At 41.9% G+C, this 21,216-nt stretch overlaps 1 protein-coding gene across 1 annotated transcript; it reads right to left on the reverse strand.

Annotated features, from left to right (window-relative positions):
• Positions 1-267: 267 nt before the first annotated feature.
• Positions 268-8,437, reverse strand: LOC120570996 (oocyte zinc finger protein XlCOF7.1-like). Its single transcript, XM_039819679.1, has 3 exons — positions 8,387-8,437; positions 1,151-2,105; positions 268-349 (listed from the first exon to the last, which is right to left on the reverse strand). The coding sequence occupies exons 2-3, from the start codon at positions 1,846-1,848 to the stop codon at positions 268-270; spliced, it is 780 nt and encodes a 259-aa protein (XP_039675613.1). The 5' UTR covers positions 1,849-2,105; positions 8,387-8,437.
• Between the last annotated feature and the right edge of the window lie 12,779 nt (positions 8,438-21,216).

Consider the following 21,216-nt stretch of genomic DNA (forward strand, 5'->3'; position numbering starts at 1 on the left):
TTAACGTCAGCAACTTGCCACATCATTCACAGAAAACGAGCCGAATAAAGCGGTTAGTCGTGGTGATAGCAGTGTGCTTTGTGTGGATGAAGCATAAAGTTAATGCGACTCATTTAGCCTCAGCTCCGCGACTCGCCAGAAGTCGGCTTATACTGAAGTTTATACATTACCATGGCAATGGTACACATAAAAATGGCTGCCACTCTGACCATTATGCTACCTTGATTTAAACGGAAATGGCCTTTCTATCCATTTTATTTCTATGGTTCAGAGAGTTCCAACCTGGCTGAGATTCTCTGGCTGCTCCTGGTCCACACTGGAGCTCCACTCCTGCTGCTCTCTGATGTCACTAACACAGGAAGTAGACGGTTCCTCTCCTGTGTGTTGTTTCATGTGATATTTTAAATGGCTCCTCTGTCTAAAAGATTTCTTACAGACTGAGCAGCTGAAAGATTTCTCTCCTGTGTGAGTTCTCATGTGAGTCTTCAGATGTGCCTTGAGGCCAAATCTTTGATTACAAACTGAGCAGCTGAAAGGTTTTTCTCCTGTATGAGTTCTCAAGTGTTTCTTCAGATTTGAGTTGTGGTTAAATCTTTTTCCACACTCAGAGCAGCTAAATGGCATCTCCCCTGTGTGGATTATCATGTGTGTCTTTACACTTCCTTTCTCTGTAAAAGATTTCTTACAGACTGAGCAGCTGAAAGCTTTTTCTCCTGTGTGAGTTATCATGTGTCTCTTCAGATCTCCTTTCTGGAAAAATCTTTTATCACAAAGTGAGCAGCTAAACGTTTTCTCTCCTGTGTGAGTTATCATGTGTCTATTCAGATCTCCCTTCTGGACAAATTTTTTATCACAAACTGAGCAGCTAAAAGGTTTTTGTCCTGTGTGGATTCTCTTGTGTTTATGTAAATCTCCACTCTGTGTAAAAGATTTCCCACACTGAGAGCAGCTGAAAGGTTTCTCTCCTGTGTGAGTTCTCATGTGTCTCTTCAGATGTTGCTTGCGGGCAAATCTTTTCCCACACTCAGAGCAGCTGAATGTTTTCTTACATGTTGAATCATGTTTCAGAGAGTTTAAAGCTGACTGAGGTTCTCTGGTCTCCTTCCAATCAGCACTGTCATCAGTCTCAGGATCAGAAGAGTCTCCAGTCTGGTCTTCAGTCTCTGGTTGTAAAAGTGGATTTGAGTTTCTGGCTGGTTCTGGTCCTCCACAGTCCTCTCCATCAGCTTCTGTTTCCATGTGTTGAGTTTCTCTGCAGGCTGGAGGCTCTGCCTCTCTGTTCTCCTCCATTTGACTCTGATGAAGCTGTGACGACTGACGACCAACACATTTATGTCTTTTGACCTGATTAAGCCACTTAAATGTCTTGTCACAAACACTGCAGCTAAATCTTTTTTCACCTGTGTGGACTGTCATGTGTGAGACTAAATTTGCACTGTGTGTAAAACATTTCTTACAGATGGAGCAGCTGAAAGGTTTTTCTCCTGTGTGAGTTAGCATGTGTCTATTCAGACTGTCTTTGCGGTCAAATTTCCTCCCACACTCCGAGCACCTGAAAGGTTTCTCTCCTGTATGAGTTCTCATGTGTGTCTTCAGATATTGCTTGGTCCCAAATCTTCTCCTACACTCAGAGCAGCTGAATGTTTTCTTACATCTTGAATCATGTTTCTGAGAGTTTAAAGCTGACTGAGGTTCTCTGGTCTCCTTCCAATCAGCACTGTCATCAGTCTCAGGTTCAGAAGAGTCTCCAGTCTGGTCTTCAGTCTCTGGTTGTAAAAGTGGAAGTGGATGAGAGTTCCTGGCTAGTTCTGGTCCTCCACAGTCCTCTCCATCAGCTTCTGTTTCCATGTGCTGAGTTTGTATTTGATGAAGCTGTGAGGACTGAGCTTTCTCTTCATCATCTTCACTCTTCAAAGGGAGAGGAGTGAATGGGAACTTTGTGATATCAGCCTTCTCCAGCCCTTGAAGCTGCTCTCCCTCATGACTGCTCCACTGTTCCCCTTTAATGTGTGGGGGGGGTTCTGGCTCGTCCTGGTCCACATTTGAGCTACACTCCTGCTGCTCAGGAGGAACCCAATCTTTAACCACCGACAGCTGCCGAACATCTGCAGGAAACACAAATTGAGGAAAACTGGGATGTCAGACAAAACCAAGACAACTGCACCATTCAACAACTTGCCTCCATTTAGGAACAATCATAACCCCTGACATTTTCATAACTCGCACTGTAACTGACAATGGTGAGAACAAGATTTAAACTTAAAAGGAAAGTCTGGTGGTCACTGAAAGTGGACTGTAACCTGGAGAAGGCCTGGCTGGTTTGTGGTGAACAGAATGCTATCATCTGCATAAAAATGAGCATTACAACACCAATCAACCATCAACCTCGGCTTGCATCGCCTCGGCCACCAGCTTCATGGTGTTTGTTTCTTTCAAAGAGAACTTAACTATTTTTGTAACTGGGACTTCATGAAGTGATGCATAGATTGTGGTCTGTTTTCTCCACGAGTGGGCTCTGCAAAGCTCAAGAAAAAAAGTTATCCAATCAGGTGGAATGCATCCGGTTTTGTTAATCCACACTCCCTAAATGGTTCCCTACTCCTGCTGACATGAAGATGGAGGTGCTGAGGGCTCAAGGTATAGGTGGGTACCCGCACATTGATCTGCAAGAAGCTACAGTACATAGACCGTGAGCAGATCTGAAGGCAGCCAGAGGCTCTCAGCTCGAGGTGAACGGCAGAGAAGATATTCAAATGTATGTTGTTTTTCTTTAGAAGGAATATTGAAACGCCACTTTTGGCCAATTTTGACAGCCCTAATATAAACCAATGTAACGTTATCACGCTATTGCTGACAAGACTACCCTTTAAAATGGTCAGCGCACCCTGAAAATTCGCCAAAACCTATCTATCGCCCCTGACTCATGTCATATTGTTGTATGCTGATTAGGGCTGTCTAGAACGATTATTTTGTCATTGATAACTCTAACGATCATTTTTTAGAGGAGTCGATTAATCTAACGATTAATTTGCATATTATTCTAAAGATTTGTTTCATTATAACTTCATAAGTATAACAATTAACCCAAAATGAATATAAAAAACGTCATTAATATTTCAATATTTTATTATTAATGTTCAAATGACTGTGACCGGCACACACAAGGCCCCCTTCATTTTTCATCTCATGTGATCAAGATGAGAGCTGTCAAAAATGACGTTTAAATGTTCCTTCTAAGGTTCAAACTATTGGAATAACTAATTTTGCACATTATGTCCTGCAATAGAAAATCACATAATTGTCTTTTAACATATCTTACTATTGACTTGTTTTATTTAGTTTTTAGCAGCATGAACTCTTTACCCCTATGTTGATGTATGGATCCTGATAGCCGAACTTCATGTTCTTCTGTTTATCTAAAGTGCAGAGACTGTTTTTTCTCTACCTCTCCTTTCGGTCCCTGATTTGGAGGTCAGAGGTCAGATGGAAGAAGGGCTAGTAGGTCACCCCCTCCCATGTGCTGTCACCTGGTAAGGGCTGTTAATTTTACACCCCTACCCTGTCTGCCAGCTTGTGAGAGGGTTTTTAAGCATGTAATTCTTTTGTATCTTCGTTCATTCTTCCAGACTTTGTGCTGTGATGTATTGAACCTTTCTTGTAAGAAATAAACTCTTAAAAGATTTTGTTGACCAAAGCTTTATTTCAGATCTCACATAGAACTTCTACCACAGTCCATAAGAAGGCAAACGTCCAACAAGATATAGCTAGGCTACATAACTTCTTGTGTAGGTGTATTTATTGCAACAATAAAATGTCTTTTAAAAGATCTCTACATACCTACCAGTGTTTCCCACAGATTACCAAGCAATTTGTGGCGGGGGGTGTCGCCCTAGGGGGGCAAAAACTGAAGATACGCTGTTGGATGCTGTCCTCCTTTCCTACTTTAATGCCCAACGAATCAATCTATTTATTTCTCTCCCTGACCCTGTCTTTCACTGGTTGAAGCCTGAAAATATTGTATACAAATTAATAAAATAACTAATTACACTGGTCGGACTGTTCAGACTGAATACTTTTCAATACTCATCTGGATTGAGGCAGCAAACATTCAGTGTAAGAGTAAAAAATGACATAACATTATTTAATATTTTATAATTTATTTGATTCACAGCTGCTATATAGTAGCCTGACAAGCCAGACCCACATCGAGATGTTGGTTCTGGGAACTCACCATTGACAGGGCTCAATCCGAGGGGCGGGATAAACTGTTGTCTTTCAAATTCCCTCTGCACGCAGTAGGATAGTGCTACAACCAGGCAGAGCAACAAAGAAGGTAGCAGAGCTAGTTGATAGATTAAACTTTAAACGTCTGCTGTATCCGGTCGGCAAAACTCCGAACACATCTTTCTTTTTTAAGAATGATTTCTGTGCCGTTCTTTGTTCTTTTCTCAAATAAAAGCTTAACTCCAAGTCTTCCAAAAGACCGCTGTTCCCAGCAGCAGCAGTTATAAGCCCACCCACCAACTCTATACACGATGTGATTGGCCTGACCAAAATTTGGTTTTTCCAGCTCGCAAGCCAAAGGAGAGTGCCTAGACTGACCCTGGCTGCAAAATAAATTTGCTGCCACTAGGGTGTGTCTAGATTTCTAGGCTAGCTATATAGTGTTTTGACCTCGACAACTGTATTTTACCGCAAACTTGCGACTAGTTAACTTTCTAAAGCAGACCCAGTCGCTTGTTTGCTAAGAGTCGGGTCGGTGATTGTGAATGTGTGATTGTGTAAAGGTGTTCACGAGATAGATACCAACCTTTCGTGAACTTGTGAATTTCACCAGCCGTCTTCTCTCCTTTATGGAGACAGATGCTGTGTGCGCAGTGGGCTCGATGGTGTTTTAAGCCTTCAACGTTGCCTTACAGGCAGCTTACCCTCACCTTAAACCAAAGCCGGTCTACGGAAAGCCATTCCACTCCCTATCCAGCCCCATTGTACCGGATTTTGGTTGCAGTTCCACCAGAGTTCCACTGGGGGTGATCGCGGTCCAGTGCAAAATGAATGGGACTCTATGGAGCTAGACGGCTAAATGTGTCTCTTTCGCCTGATTAGCGTTGAGAAACCTCAGATTTGATTGTAGTTTTTGCAAGTTGAATATCAGAGTGAATATTTCGGTGTGGTCTTTAAAACATTAGCAAACCTCTTTCTAGCACATGTATTAACAGGGAGAGACTAACCTGTCAGCTGTGTTGTCGATGCCTCGAGAGAACAAAGGAAGCGACTCAGAGCTTGCCGTAAAGCAGTATCTCCGGCCGTATATGTGTATGACGTCATTGACATTTTAAAAGGCTTTTTAGAACAAAAAAGTTACTTTAAAAAAATCTAACACACAGCAGGGTGTGTTTTTTTAGCCTCCCCTTTTGAATGCAATATTCAAATTACTAGACAAAAAATTACATCCTGAGAAAAGTGTTTTTTGAGGGCTATAGCTCCATAGAGCCCCATTCATTCTGCACTGGTCTGTGAGCGCCCCCTATATGGAACTCTGGTGGAACTGCAACCAGTTCAGAACCCGGAAGTAACGAGGGAGTGGCACTTCTTGATATATTAGAAGTTCTTTGCTAAAACCTTAAACCTGCCTTAAACATAACCTTTGCTGCGCTGCCTGGAAGGCGACGTTGGGGGCTATCAACAAACACTGCACGGTGGGAGGGGCTGTGTGTGTGTATGTGAGCGAGACACAAGTGACAGAGAGACGGAGGAGAGCAGGGGAAGGAAATGCAGAAGAACATTTTTAAATAGCATTTAAACAAATAAAATAAATTAATATTTAAACGCAATGTGCGGCAGCCGGTGTTGATAGTGAGGTGCACCGCCACACAATAGTCTATGTTTGGGAAACACTGCCTACATATTACAAAATAAACAGTAATAAACTAATATCCTATATCGTGAGGCTTAATATAAAGACCGTAATAGACCTCTCTCTCTCTTAATTCACACACTGTTGTGTAGCTAATTTTTTGTAACCAGTGTATGATGAAGGCAATTTGGGTGGTTAAAATTTTGCAAGCTAAAGTTTGTTAACAAGCCAGTAGTCGGTAGTTCGGCTTTGTTCCCACATATGGAGACTTCTTTACAGAGAGAACGGATGACAGAACAGGAGAGGCACAGTCTGGTTAGCCATCTCCCGGTTACCGCTGTCTTCCGGGCGGGGAGTGAAGCAGAGGGACCGTAGGCTCTGTACGCTGCTCTAGCAAACACTGTTTGTTGTTGGTATCATAGCAACGTTATCTGTTTTTTTTTACTGCGTGCGCAGGACGTACACTGGACTTGGCCGTCGGTTGTAGTCACTGCGTTATGTTAGAAGTGATATTTTTTGGCCTAGACGACCGGCGACGAGTGTCGTCGTTGTCACTAGTACCCGGCCGTCAGCTTGGTGTGTGAGGGCCTTTACGGGGGCTGCCATCTTTCTCTATTCCGACTCAAGTTATGCAAATCAACGTATTTTTGTAATCAATGACGATGAATCATCCCAGCCCTAATGATATTTTGTTATACTTAAACAAAGCTGCCACTTCAGTACCTCATATTTAAGATAATTCAGTTCCCTGTCCTGTTATAAAACTTAACTCAACAAAATCAGCACTATTTCCATTAAATTCAAAACTGGACCCTAGCTCATTACTCCAACGTATTCCTATCGTCAAACAATTTAAGCAATTGGGGGTTAGTCTCGCTTTGCCAGACCTTCCTCCACAGCACTGCGGAGGAAGGTCTGGCTAGTCCACGCAGCATTCCTGGATGGGAGAAAAATGTGCTCTGGTTAATTGGCATTTCTTTAAACCAATCACAATCATCTTGGGCGGTGCCAAGTGCCGGACAGAGTCACAGTGCCTCTAGCCTTGAGAAGGAACTTGTTTTGGTGGAACATGTGTACGTTCAAAAGTAGTTTAAGTCGTACAACAGAAAACTCTGATTGGACAGATAGTCTACCTAGCTGTCTGGATTTACCCTGCAGAGATCTGAGGAGCAGTTAACCATAGGCCTCCACCGGAGTTTAGAACGCCAACACAAAGGAAGAGGAAGGTGACGGATATCTGGCCTAAATGAGGGACATTCGGCGGAATTTCCTTCTGCACCAGAGCAATCCCGTAAGTGGAACGTCGAGGATATAGACTACTTGGGGGTGGACATTTTGCCCTCATTAAAGGGGTGATAGAATGATTATATAGGGTATTTCACACTGTTCCTTAAGGTCTCCTAATTGGGTATGTAACATTGGTTGGGCTGAAAATGGCCCGGGTGCTATTCTATGGGCCCTAATGCTACCCTGTGGAATGGCCCTATCTGGAACGAGAGCTTTTCTTCCAAATATGGTATGCTCATGAATATTTAGATGAGCTGCGTCCTGATTGGTTGTGCGAAGCACATACACACACACAGTGGAGACAAGACAGCAGGTCTCATATTTCAGACACTGCAATTTCTGAGATCTGCGTGACCTATTCAGAAGTCTAGCTGATCTCAGGTCAGTGGTGTATGTACATTTTGGGGCGTGACAAAGGCAGAGGCTAGAGCCAAATAAGGTACAGCGAGCGAGTTGACATCAACTATTAGCTTTGTTGAGATTCGCCCGTTTTCAGCAGCAGTTTCAAATTGTGAGATTTGCATAGGAAAGGGATGTCAATGGGACTTTGAGGTACTACGTGCCTATTTTACACACCCAACTGTCGTAATTCAACTATGACAAGGTAAACTCAGTTTTGCATTCCATTACCCCTTTAATTAGTATTGCTAATAAAAACTTGCAGGACATCTATAATCTATAATTTAATTGAACCTGATCTTGATCGATGGTCTTACCTCCCAAAATCACTACAAACTTGGGTGTCAATAGTTAAGATGGACATACTGCCACAAATTATTTTCTTCTCCATGTTACCTTTACCACCTCCAAATGATTACTGGGACAAAATCTATTTGGGGTGGGAAAACAACCGTGCATAAAGCAGACAACTCTCCAATATCACAAATCAGAGAGTGGACTTTTAATTCATAATTTTAAACATGGCCATTATTTTGGACATTTGCCTTGAGATCATTATCAGATTAACTTAGTCCTAACTCAGTTACTTGTTGGAAACCTAGATAGTGTAATTTAGCATACCCACACAGACTGGACAACGCATTCTTTGTTCGTATGATACCACATGAAAAAAAACCAGGAGGTGACAGTCCTCTAAGAGGCCGTTACATTTAAGTTTAGACACCAATACACCTTGTTAAAAACGATTAGTCGACTAATCCACTCAGAGTGGGCAGCCCTCGACTTCTGCAGCGTTTCCCCCTTTCCCTAAAAACACATTAAACACGTCCACATTGTTCCTACCTTTCTCTTCATCATCTTCACTCTTGCCAGGGACAGGAGTGAATGGGAACTTGGTGATATCAGACTCCTCCAGCCCTTGAAGCTGCTCTCCCTCCTGACTGCTCCACTGTTCCTCTTTAATGTGTGTGGGGGGCTCTGTCTCCTGCTGGTCCACACTGGAGCTACACTCCTGCTGCTCAGGGGGAACCTCTTCTTTAACTACCAACAGCTGCTGCACATCTGAAGGAAACAGGGAAACACACATTGAGGAAAACCAGGACTACATGCTTCTGTATACTAACTTCCCGAGTGCTCAAGCTGTAAAGACCGTGGATGTATTAAGATAACTGGATACACTGTTCGACGCAAAGCCCCGTTGGCCGCTAAGCCCATGGTTGCTTGAAGACATGGCGCTGTTCCTGGGGGCTTGGTAAAGACTGACAATTACACCTAAGGCTTATCTTGTTCTTATTTCCTTGTTTGGTATGTAACTGGTTTGAATCCTACTTAAAGAACAGGGACTACTTTGTGTCTATAGATAAACATCTGAGTGGACAAATATTAAATGCATTGTTCTCCAAGGCTCCATTCTGGGGCTTCTTCTGTTTAACATCTACATGCTTCAACTGGCTCAGATTATGGACAACAAAAAAAGTTACCATATTATGCAGATACACATTTTCATAACCACATCATCAGGGGACTATGGTTCAATACAAACACTGAGGAAGTGCATTGAACAAATCAATGATTAGCCCCCAGGGTTCAACGTTAAAGGACAATTCCGGCGCAAAACGAACCTAGGGGTTATTACCTGATGTGTACCTACTCTGTCACTCTCTGGGACATGTTTTCATGCTAACCGAATGAGTTTGGAGCTTTGACGAGGCTACCGCGGACCGCTGGTTAGCTTACAATGCTAATATATGGGGCATAGGGACACTCAAATGAAATCGTTATCTAATACCACTAAAAAGGCTCGAAATATCACCACAAGTTAGGGTCCCTAAATGTGAATCGAAGCACTGACAACATTGTAAGTGTACAGATAGTTTATTAAAAAGATAGATTATAAAGACAGTCGCGTTCATGTTTACTTGCAGGAGCCATCTTGGAAACTAGTCATGACTAGTCGAACGCCATTTGCACGGCGCTCGTTTTTCAACTCCAAACTCATTCGGTTAGCATGAAAACATGTCCCAGAGAGCGACAGAGTAGGCACACATCAGGTAATAATGCCTAGGTTTGTTCTGCGCCGGAATTGTCCTTTAAGGTTTTTTTTTTTTTTTCATGTCCCGTTGGGCAAGGGAAAACTTTTTACTTGCCCCCACACAAAAAACATTTGAAAACAAGTTTGAAAAACCCATCAACAGCGTCAAAAAACGCAATTAAAGCAGTTCCTCTTCATTCCCTCTGAGAACGTCTCCCGAGCTGCATCAGGAAGATCTCCTCCCAGTGAAATTTGACACAGTTTACGGCCACACTGACACATATTGTCACCGTGACAACTAAGAACAATCGCCATTTTGTTGTGTACCCATCAAATGACCACGGCAAACTTTCAATTCAATTTTATTTATAGTATCAAATCATAACAAGATTTATCTCAAGACACTTTACAGATAGAGTAGGTCTAGACCACACTCTATAACATACAAGGACCCAACAATTCTAGTAAATCCCCCAAGAGCAAGCATTTAGTGGCGAGGAAAAACTCCCTTTTAGGAGGAAACCTGGGACAGACCCAGGCTCTTGGTAGGCAGTGTCTGGCGGTGCCGGTTGGGGGTGTGATGAATAGTGGCAATAACAGTCACAATAAAGATAATGGAACAGTGACTAGAAATAGTAGTTGTAGTAGTTCATGGCAAAGCAGGGCGTTACAGGACACTGCAGGACACCGCAGGGCACCGCAGGGCATAGTAGGGTGTAACTGGGCATAGCAGGGCATGCATCCGGACCACGGCGACAGCTACAACCATGATTTTGGTGCCACCCTAATCCAAGGAAACATGCTGGGCGAAAAAAAACATAAGGATTCCGGGGGAATAAGCTCCCCGAAGCTAGATTAGTAACAAGCATTTCTGGGACATGGATGCACACAAATGGAAAGAGAGAGGAGAGAGAAGTGTGTTAAAGGAAGTCCCCCGCCAGTCTAAAACTGTAACAGCACAATTAAGAGAGACAGATTAAGGAGCGGAGCCTGGTCAGGCTAGAACTCTCCCTCTACTTTGATTATATTATTGATTATATGGTAGAGGAATCTGACGACTATGACGAGAACACTGCAACTCCTCACTCCCTAACTATAAGCTTTATCAAAGAGGAGGGTTTTCAGTTCATTCTTAAATGTGGTGACGGTTTCTGCCCCCCAAAACCCAGACTGGGAGCTGGTTCCACAGGAGAGGAGCCTGATAGCTGAAGGCTCTGGCTCCCATTCTACTTTTAGAGACTCTAGGAACCGCAAGTAACTCTGCATTCTGGGATCGCAGTGCTCTAGTAGGACAATAAGGTACTATGAGCTCTTCAAGATATGATGGTGCTTGACCATTTAGAGCTTTGTAGGTCAGAAGAAGGATTTTAAATTCAATCCTGGATTTTAGAGGAAGCCAATGCAGAGAAGCTGATACAGGAGAAATATAATTTCTTTTCTTAGTTCTTGTCAGAACACGTCATGCAGCATTCTGGATCAGCTGGAGTGTCTTAAGGGTTTTATTTGAGCATCCTGATAATAAGGAATTACATAGTCCAGCCTAGAAGTAACAAATGCATGGATTAGTTTTTCAGCGTCATTTTTAGACAGGATATTCCTAATTTTGGCAATGTTTCAAAGGTGAAAAAAGGCTGTTCTTGAGGTTTGATTTAAGTGGGCGATAAAGGATATATCCTGATCAAAAATAATTCCTAGATTTATGACAGTAGTGCTGGAGGCCAGGGCAACACCATCCAGAGTAGCTATATCTTTGGATAATGAGGTTCGTAGGTGTTTAGGGCCAAGCACAATAACTTCAGTTTTTTTTTAGTTTAACATCAGATAATTGTAGGTCATCCATGATTATATATATTTGATGCATGCTTGAAGTTTGGCTAACTAACTGGTTTCGTCTGGCTTGATTGATAGATATAATTGGGTGTCATCCGCGTAACAATGAAAGTTAATTGAGTGTTTCCTAATGATATTGCCTAGAGGAAGCATATATAAGGGGAATAGAATTGGTCGAAGCACTGAGCCTTGTGGAACGCCATGGCTAACTTTAGCGTGCCTGGAGGAATATTGTTAAAATTAACAAACTGAGATCGATTTGAGAAATAGGACTTAAACCAGCTTAGTGTGATTCCTTTAATACCAACTAAGTGTTCCAGTCTCTGTAATAGGATGGTATGGTCAATAGTGTCGAATGCAGCACTAAGATCTAGTAAGACAAGAACGGAGACAAGTCCTTTGTCTGAAGCAGTGAGGTCGTTAGTAATTTTCACCAGTGCCTAAAACCTGACTGAAAGTCCTCAAATAATTTCTTAAAAAATGTGATGGAATATTCGGGATATTTATGCAAATTTATGCGATGAAATTGCGGGAACTTGCAAAAACTGCGGTTTGATGAAAAAGAGAGAAAAAAGTGATTTCCCCCCCCCTCAACACCCTGCTTTTCGATGATGTTCACGTCGCATAATTATGTCACTTCATAACGTTCCCATGGCAACAGGGGAAAATGGCTGCTCTTGTGTAAAATAAACGCAACAGTTTTCAACTTTCTGCTAAGATATATGGGACTTTTTTGCAACGAAAATGCGGGGATTATGAAATCATGCAAGCCCCGCATATTTTGCGAGGAAATCTGCAATTTATGCAGCGAAAGTCCAGCACTAAATTATGCGATGTTTTTCTGGAGGGACTGGATATATAGTTGGCTAAGACCTCAGGATCAAGGGTGGGTTGTTCAGAAGAGGTTTTATCACAGCTACTTTAAATGACTGCGTTACATAACTTGTTAATAAAGACATATTGATCATATCTAGTAATGAAGTGTTAACCACGGGTAGGCCTAACGCTTCTTTAAGTAGCCACGTTGGGATGGGGTCTAAGAGACGGGTAGATGGCTTAGCTGAAGAGACCTTTAACATTAATTGTTGAAGGTCTATAGGATAAAAGCAGTCCAAGTATACGTCAGGTCTTGTTCATTCTAGCGGTGCTGCGTTTAAAGGTGAACAGTTAGAAGTTGAGGGCAAAAGGTGATGAATTTTATCTCTAATTGTTATAACTTTATCATTAAAGAAGCTCATGAAGTCGTCACTACTCAGAGCTATAGGAATAGATGGCTCAATAGAGCTGTGACTCTCTGTCAGCCTGTTCTTATTTTCTTCTATTAGTGATGAGTAATAGTCTGATCTGGCATTTCTTAATTTCAACTTTTCGCGAGGTTTGTTTTAATTTGTGAGCTTGCAAGTTATACCAAGGTGCCAGTTTGCTTCATCGTCTTCTTTTTGAGAGGAGCAACAGAGTCTAAAGTAGTCCGTAGCGAGGCCGTAGCACCGTCTACAAAATTATCAATTTGGGAGGGATGAAAATTAACATAAGAGTCCTCTGTTATATTAAGGAATGGCATTGAATTAAATGCTGTTGGAATATGTTCCTAAAATTTAGCTATAGCACTGTCAGATAGGCATCTAGTGTAGAAGCTTTTATTTAATTTTGTATAGTCGGGCAGTAAGAATTCAAAAGTTATTAACGAATGGTCTGATAATAAAAGGATTCTGCGGAAATACTATTAAATCTTCATATGCCAGCACAAGGTCAAGGGTGTGGTTAAAACAGTGAGTGGCCTTATGCACAATGACTGAAACCAATTGAACCTAGTAGTGAATTGCAAGCAATACTAAGGCTATCGTCAACATCCACATGGATAATAAAATCACCGAAAATAAGTATTTTGTCTGATTTAAGGACTACGCATGATAAAAACTGAATAAAAATTCAGAATATGGACCTGGAGCAACATGAGTGTTGAGTTTTTATAGTTTTATACAGATCATAATATGTCCATCTCAGCTTTACTTCAAAGAGAAAACTCCTCTGCTCCCTGACAGGAAACACCGTGCTAGGCTAACTTCCCTATGTTACCTCCATCACATCTCCCTTGTTTAAACTAAAGATAGCTTTCAACTTGCACTTTCTGTCTCCCTGACACAGAGAGAAAAGTCTCCTCTCAGAGACTGCTGGGCCTAAATTGTGCTTAAACATGATACACAAAAATAAAACATGAACCCAATGTGTATTGAAAACTCCCATATCGATACATGATTAATAGTGAATCTTGCTGTAAGGAATGTTGGCCGAGTCCTGCAGCGGCCTGGGTTCGAATCCGACCTGCAGCCCTTTTAATGCATGTCATCCCCCATCGCTCTACCATGTCTATCCACTGTCACTATAATAAAGGGAAAAAGCCCCCAAAAATAGTGAATCTTTCTAAACATACGTTACTTAGAAAATATTTATTAATTTAATGATTAAATAAGGTAATGTCTCCAAACTTACCTCAATTATAACTTGTCTCCTGCTAGTTATACTACAGCACTTACTTAAAAAAAAAAGAAGTGAAATTAATAAATGTTTTTGTTGCATCTCTTTTCGGTGTTGTAATTTGTAGACGGTCCCTAAGGACTCTTACTGCCCGGTAGTAACAGCAGCAGCAGCAGAGACGAGAAGCCAACAGGCAAGTGTTATTTACATACACTTCTGGTTTACTTACAAACTTTACAATCCATCATTTTATGAGTACATAACCTATTTGTACTAGTGTAGAAGTTTGGTATCATTTCGGGCATTATTAGTGGGGCAACTTATGAGATACAAACGTGGGTCCATTAGCCTCTGCGCTAAGCTATTCAGCTGATAACGCTAACTCTACACTAACTCTCCCAATGTTCGACAGCTTCTGGGTGTTTGGCTCGAGGTCATGGTGCAAAGGACCCTAGGGTGAAATTACTCAGAACCATCACTTTAACTTCGGTTGATTTAAATCAACACCGACACAATCGACACCCTTAGACATTACAAGACAAAACAATATCTAATAAAATATTTAAAATAATATCTAAATGTTGATACATAGAGATTTTTTTTTATACTTGAGAAGTTTTGCTTGGACTTAAAAGGCACAAACGTTATTCCAGGTCACCAGTCTCATGTTCAGAAGAGTCTCCAGTCTGGTCTTCAGTCTTCTGGTCTTTTTTATATAGAGCATAAACCATCTGAAGCGGTTTTGATCAGCTTTGTGAAGCTAGAAACACCCTCAACGCTGCTTGCCATTTTAACTTTGGCGATAGAGCATTTGTATAATAATCACAAAGTTTGCGGTTCGATCCCAGGGCCTGCAGTTGGATCTCAAAGTGTAAGAATGTGAGTGAAAGGACTAGAAAAGGGAAATAGAAATGCAGTCCATTTACATCCTTCTGTTGGCCGAGAAAAGGTTTGAACCCGCAAATTGCCACTTGTTGCTATATTTGTGCTTTCATTTGGAAGGCTGGACTAGCTAATTAATTAGCCTGAGGTAAACGCTGTCTGGCGTCTGGTATGTGCAGCAGTGTTTGTGTGTCGGCCTGCCCCAGTGAAGCTCGGACGTGTAAACAACAGAGGAACAGAAGAAATTAGCTGCAGCTTTAGCAAAATGAAGGCTGAACAACAGAACCATTTTGGTACAAACATTTACTCGCCATGTGGCGGATAGCCCTCTACAACGGTCTTTCCTCATGGCCAGATCATGCACAGTCCCGACAAGAAGTTATCTATTTTCCCGAACAGTTGCAGCGCTAACTAGGGCTCAGCGCGCACAAACACACACACACACACACACACACACACACACACACACACACACACACACACACACACACACACACACACACACACACACACACACACACAAACACAAAAACAAAAAAAAAAAAAAAAAAAAAAAAAAAAAAAAAAAAAAAAAAAAAATTTTCATAGAATTCGTTGAACATACACGTTCCACCAAAACAAGTTCCTGAGACTATTTAGCAGAGGCACCGTGGCTCCGTCCAGCGCTTAGCACCACCCAAGATGACTGTGATTGGTTTAAAGAAATGCCAATAAACCAGAGCACGTTTCTCTCCCATCCAGGAATGCTGTGTGGACTAGCCAGACCTTCCTATGCAGCGCTGTGGAGGAAGGTCTGGACATGCAAGACTAGTGTGAAAGGATCCCTACTCCTTAAATAAAATAAACCAGGTTCTCTTGAACTTTTATGCTCTTGACTTCTGCAGATCCCCCCCCCCCTTTATTTCCCCTAATAACCTGGTTAACGTTATTCCTACCTTCCTCTTCATCATCTTCACTCTTCACAGGGACAGGAGTGAATGGGAACTTGGTGATATCAGCCTCCTCCAGCCCTTGAAGCTGCTCTCCCTCCTGACTGCTCCACAGTTCCTCCTGTTCCTCTTTAATGTGTGGGGGGGGCTCTGGCTCCTGCTGGTCCACACTGGAGCTACACTCCTGCTGCTCCTCTTTAACAACAATCTGGCTTTTGTCGTCTGGAGGCAAAGCTGAAACACAGAGAAATTAATAGGTGCTCTAAGCAATGTTGGGTGACGTTACTCCTTGCTGACGTTCGAAGTATTGTCAAACAAAACGAGGCTAGCTTGCCCCTCCCTCCTCCTCATTCCATCCCTTCCCCCTCCCTTCCGTGCACTAACCCCCCCAACCCTCACCCCAAAATCCTTGTTGTCGGTTATTGGCTGGAACGCTGTTATGTTTCGTGATGCTGGGGTCTGTTTCAGAAAGCAGGTTTAGTGAAAACTGAGTTTGTTAACCATGAGATGAGGGAAACTGGGTTTTCTGTTTCAGAAATAGAATAGAATAGAATACACTTTATTGTCCCCGAGGGGAAATTTGTCTTGGACACAGTGCCACATCCGTTGCTTCACAACACAAACAATATGTAACATAAAAACATTCTCAAATTAATAATTTAAAAAAATAATACAATACAGTAGGATAAAATCAACATAAAGTGAGATCAGCAGAGCGTCCTAAGACACAAGGACACAAAAGAAGGACACACATGACAGCACAACATCCTGAGAATTAACGGTAGGCTAATAATTAAAGTGCAAAAAGGGCTGGAGTATTTACTGCACCCTACTCTGCTGGGCTAAGATTTACTACTGGAGTTCAGAAAAAGAAAGAGTACAGAAAGAGAGGTAACTTAAGCTCTGACTCTGTGAACCTAACCTGGTCAGTAGCAGGTTTTCTTCTCTCAGTCTCCTCCCTCTGACACACACTTTCATTTCCTCATTCATTCATTCAGTCAGTCTGTATCAGGCGCATTTCAGCGCTATTTGTTATCTGCATGAATAAAAAAACGTATTGGTTTATGTTAGGCAGATTATAAAAGTTATTTTCTTAAACATTGCATGTCCTTTTGTTGACGATCCCGTTGATGAAAAAGGTGCATTAGGCCTACTTCAGAGACTTTACGCTGGGAGATGATATTGAGTCCCGACTAGATGTATTTTCATTTCCAGATAACCGATTTGAGAGGTATTTTCTTCACAGTCGATTAGATATGAACCTTATCCGTCCTCATATCACTAACATCCACCATCGTGGACATGCTTTTACATCCCAGCAGATTTTTTATGTCACATAATTTTTTTTGCAAATGGCACTTTTCTTTACAACATTGTTGATGCGGATCATATTAGTAAAGCCACTGTATGCAGAGCCGTCAGAAAAGTGTGCTTCGCTCTGAAAAGTTTTTTTTTTTTTTTTATGTTTTTATAGTGTTCCCTGGACACAAACCAGTGAGAGCCATTAAAAAGAATTAAATTATTATACATTATAGTTCTGTTAATAATCACAGTGCTGCAGGCTCAGAATGGGAATAGTAGTAGCTGACTTTTTCGCCCGCAGGATTGCACCTAAATGAAATTACAGGTGTAATACCATTCCAGTTTTCACCAGTAATATTATAAGTTACCTGTGATTAAATATGAATTAATACACTATATATTAATACACTGTGAATGCGTACGCATTGACTCGAGCAGCAATCTTCTCCCACACCAATTCTCTCTCTTTTGCAGCAGCCGCTGTTGCTTTTTTTAAAGAAAATACATGTTCAAACTCGCTGTATGTGCACATGAGTATTTCCACAGACCAGTTTGTTTGTGGTTGTTACCATGGTGAGTTGTAGTATCATTATGGTTGGGTATCGTTTGGATTTTTACGATTCTGATGCCTAACCGGTACTTTTAAAGCGATTCTGATTCCTAAACCGATTCTTGTAAGTAATATGTTTACTAGCGATCACATGCAGTGAACGGTTAATATGCTTTTACGTCCGTTTTGGTGAGCCCAGAGGGAAAATATGGCATTTTGAAAGTAGCCTACATTGATGGTAGCTAGCTAATGGTAGACTACAGAGAAAGTGTGATATTTTTGTTGTTTATGTTTCAGAGCGACAGAGGGGAAATATTTCAGTCGACACATTAAGTGGAACCGAAATGAGGAACTGAAATTTTCATTCTAATCCGGTCCGATGCCTACCGGTTGCGTAGGAAACGTAGGTTTCGGTACCCAACCCTGCCATCATGCTGCCATGCTGCATTTTTATTGTGGTGGTGCACGCGCTTAGCTCTGAGCCAACCTACTCCGAGTTGATTGAACCAACTCAAATCAGCTGTTCTGGAACCGAAAACTCAGAGTTTCCCATCTCAGGAAAAATCAACCCAGACATCAGGGTTAAACTCAGAGTTTTGTAAACCTCCTTCCTGAAACAGACCCCATGTTGGCCAGTTTGTTTTTGTTGCCGTTTGTGGAGCCTGGGCTGTCTACAGAGACCGCGTATTTTTTTTTTTTTTACAGTGTGTTCAGGGGACAGTCAGCTAGCAGATAGTTACGAGATGTTTGCTGTATGTGACAAAAAATGTTGTAGTCCAAAAATGTGTGACATCGCTTAGAGCACCTTTAATGTCCGCTAAAGCTTAGAGGTTGCAGTGTTTCCCTCAGAAAAGCTGTTTAGTTTGGGGGCTGTGAAAATGAGACTGTAAAAATTCTATAAGACTCCATGGGGCCCTACATGAAGTCAGTGCTACAAGCTAACTGGAGATTTTAAAATATGACTACGTCTAAGTACGGGTTAAGATGGCTTGATTTGTCATTATGTTTTTGTATCTTGTATTTCTTCTTATAGACACACACACACACACACACACATACACACACACACACACACGGTACAGAAATCCCACGAGGGATGAACATGAAAAACGCAGCTAGTAATGTTCACTAGATGTTTTGTTTTGTTGTTAAACTGTGTGTAAAATGAGCGGTGAAATTATTTAGGTAAAAGCAATGACACTTCCACACTGTTAAGAGAATGCACAAAACCACCTTGCACACTGAGACCGCTAACACATGTCCTTAATCAATCTGAATAACCTATCCACTTCTACTGTCCCTATGCAATATTTTATTACCAGCTGAGATGCCAACTAGGGCTGGGTATCGTTCAAAATCTTTCGATCCGGTGCCAATTTCGATACCTCAATTTAGATGCCGGTTCCTAACTATACTTTTTTCGATACCGTATGTTTTAAAATCCATTTCAACATCAACAAAAATACATTAAACACAAAGCTTTTATTTTCCACTTTAATTGTGAATCAAAACAGTTATCACAATTAAAAAAGTCTGGTAAAACTGCTCACTCAGAGTAACATTATTAAAAGTGCCTTGCTTTGCAAGCTCAGCCTGTCAGTCAGTCATCAGGGCAGAGAAACCACCGTTGTGGCTGCTTTTCTAAGAGGAAGTGTAACGTCAAGCGCACCGCAACCGCTCTCGGCTCGCCATTACTATCATAAGCAAACGGTGTCTGCGTGAAGTTTTGAAAAACTGTAACCACGCTTGAAACCAACCGTGACTCTCTGTGACTTCAACAAAAATTCAGACTTAGTCCGCACCTCTCCGTGTGTGTGTGTGTGTGTGTGTGTGTGTGTGTGTGTGTGTGTGTGTGTGTGTGTGTGTGTGTGTGTGTGTGTGTGTGTCGGTCGGAGCTCCGCTCTGTGTCAACATGCAGAGAGGACAGATGCCACAAAAGTATCGTTGTTCGGTACCCAGCCCTACTGCCACCTGCTTGCCCTGGAGGAATGTTTGCACTATACTCTTCATCTGTGTGATGCACCACTCAGGATCTCGGTTCATGTTTGTGGGATACAAACAACTTTTAAACAAAGAAGAGCTGCTGCTGCTGGCTAACCGCGGCCTTTGGAATCGGCTTTGGTCTGGCCTTGAGCGCGCTCGGGCAAGGTTACTTGAATAAAAGAAAGAACGGCGCGGCAGAGCGTCATTCTTTAAAAAAGGACGATGTGTTGGGGAGTTTTGCCGACTGGATACGACAAAAGTTTAATCTATCAACTAGCTCCGCTATCTTCTTCGTTGCTCTGCTTGGTTGTAGCGTGCAGAGGGAATTTGAAAGACAACCGTTTATCCCGCCCCTCGGATTGAGCCCTGACCAATGGTGTGTTCCCAGACCCAACACCTTGATGTGGGTCTGGCTTGTCAGGCTAAAATAGGCTATCACCTGATGCGGGATAGGATATAATATCACACAAACTTTACAAGATCAACTTCAATAGACATAATAAAACAAATGGACAACTCATAGTTTTCAAAAAAATTATTCAAAAACTTAATACCTCGTAAAATGACGATTAATACCTTTTAATGGCCTTAATTTTTACTAATTTGATTTACTACCTTTTGAAACCCCGCGGACACCCTGGAGACACAAACACACACACACACATACACAGAGACACACACATACACAAATGCAGACACACACACACACACGCAGAGACACACCCTCTAAGCCTCAGTGGTTACAATACTGTGCTGTTGTGTTCCAAGGCGAACTACTACTACCACCACTACTATGTAACAATCACCTATACAGTCCTAAGGGAATACCTATTAAATAAGAACCTTTATTTATCTAGAAAACAGCCCCAAAATCACCATCACCAAACCCCCCAGACTCCATGTAAATAATCAGGACTTTTAGAGTGTATAGAGCCAGCATATCTCCACCAGACTCCATGTAAATAATCAGGACTTTTAGCGTGTATAGAGCCAGCATATCTCCACCAGACTCCATGTAAATAATCAGGACTTTTAGCGTGAATAGAGCCAGCATATCTCCACCAGACTCCATGTAAATAATCAGGACTTTTAGCGTGAATAGAGCCAGCATATTTCCACATATAAATCAAACCAAGACGGCTTTTGATAGTTTTATTGTGTTTCTGTCCACTTTGGATGCAGTGTGTTTTACGATGATAAAAGTACTGATTATTTACATGGAGTCTGGTGGGTTTGGCGAAGGCGAAGGCCTGTTAAAGAGGGAAGATTACAATAGAGCTTATGTTTAAATGCTCATTTCCATACGTCCTATCGTCATAACGTTGCTGAGAGAAGAGATCACAGGAAGGAGAGAAAGATCAACTGAAGGTTTAATGACCAAACCTGCTCTGTGTAGCCGAAGCTGAGGGTTGTAAACAGCGTCCAGTAGCTCCCGTTGTCGCTCGTTCTCCTCTTTTGAACGACAAAGTTCCTCCTCGTACTCTGCTATCGTTCTTTCAAACAGCCCAAATATCTCTTCAGCAGCCGCAGTTAGTCGCTGCTCCACCAACGCTCTCAGCATCTGGACTTTACACATTTTACCTCTTTCTCTACACAGCAAAGACACTCTGCTAACGCTCATTTCTGCTAGACGCCATCTTGTTTAAAGTGTTTAAGTTAGCAGAGGAAGTTAGCCGCAGTGAAGACTATA

This window comes from Perca fluviatilis, chromosome 13 (assembly GCF_010015445.1).
Source record: "Perca fluviatilis chromosome 13, GENO_Pfluv_1.0, whole genome shotgun sequence".
Classification (NCBI taxonomy): domain Eukaryota; kingdom Metazoa; phylum Chordata; class Actinopteri; order Perciformes; family Percidae; genus Perca; species Perca fluviatilis.

Bases quoted from the DNA above. Each gene is read 5' to 3' on its own strand.
- LOC120570996 (XM_039819679.1), bottom strand. From the start codon at position 1,848: ATGGAAACAGAAGCTGATGGAGAGGACTGTGGAGGACCAGAACTAGCC. The intron at 350-1,150 runs GACTGGAGACTC...TTCCTGTGTTAG, and splicing joins CAACCAGAGACTGAAGACCA to TGACATCAGAGAGCAGCAGG.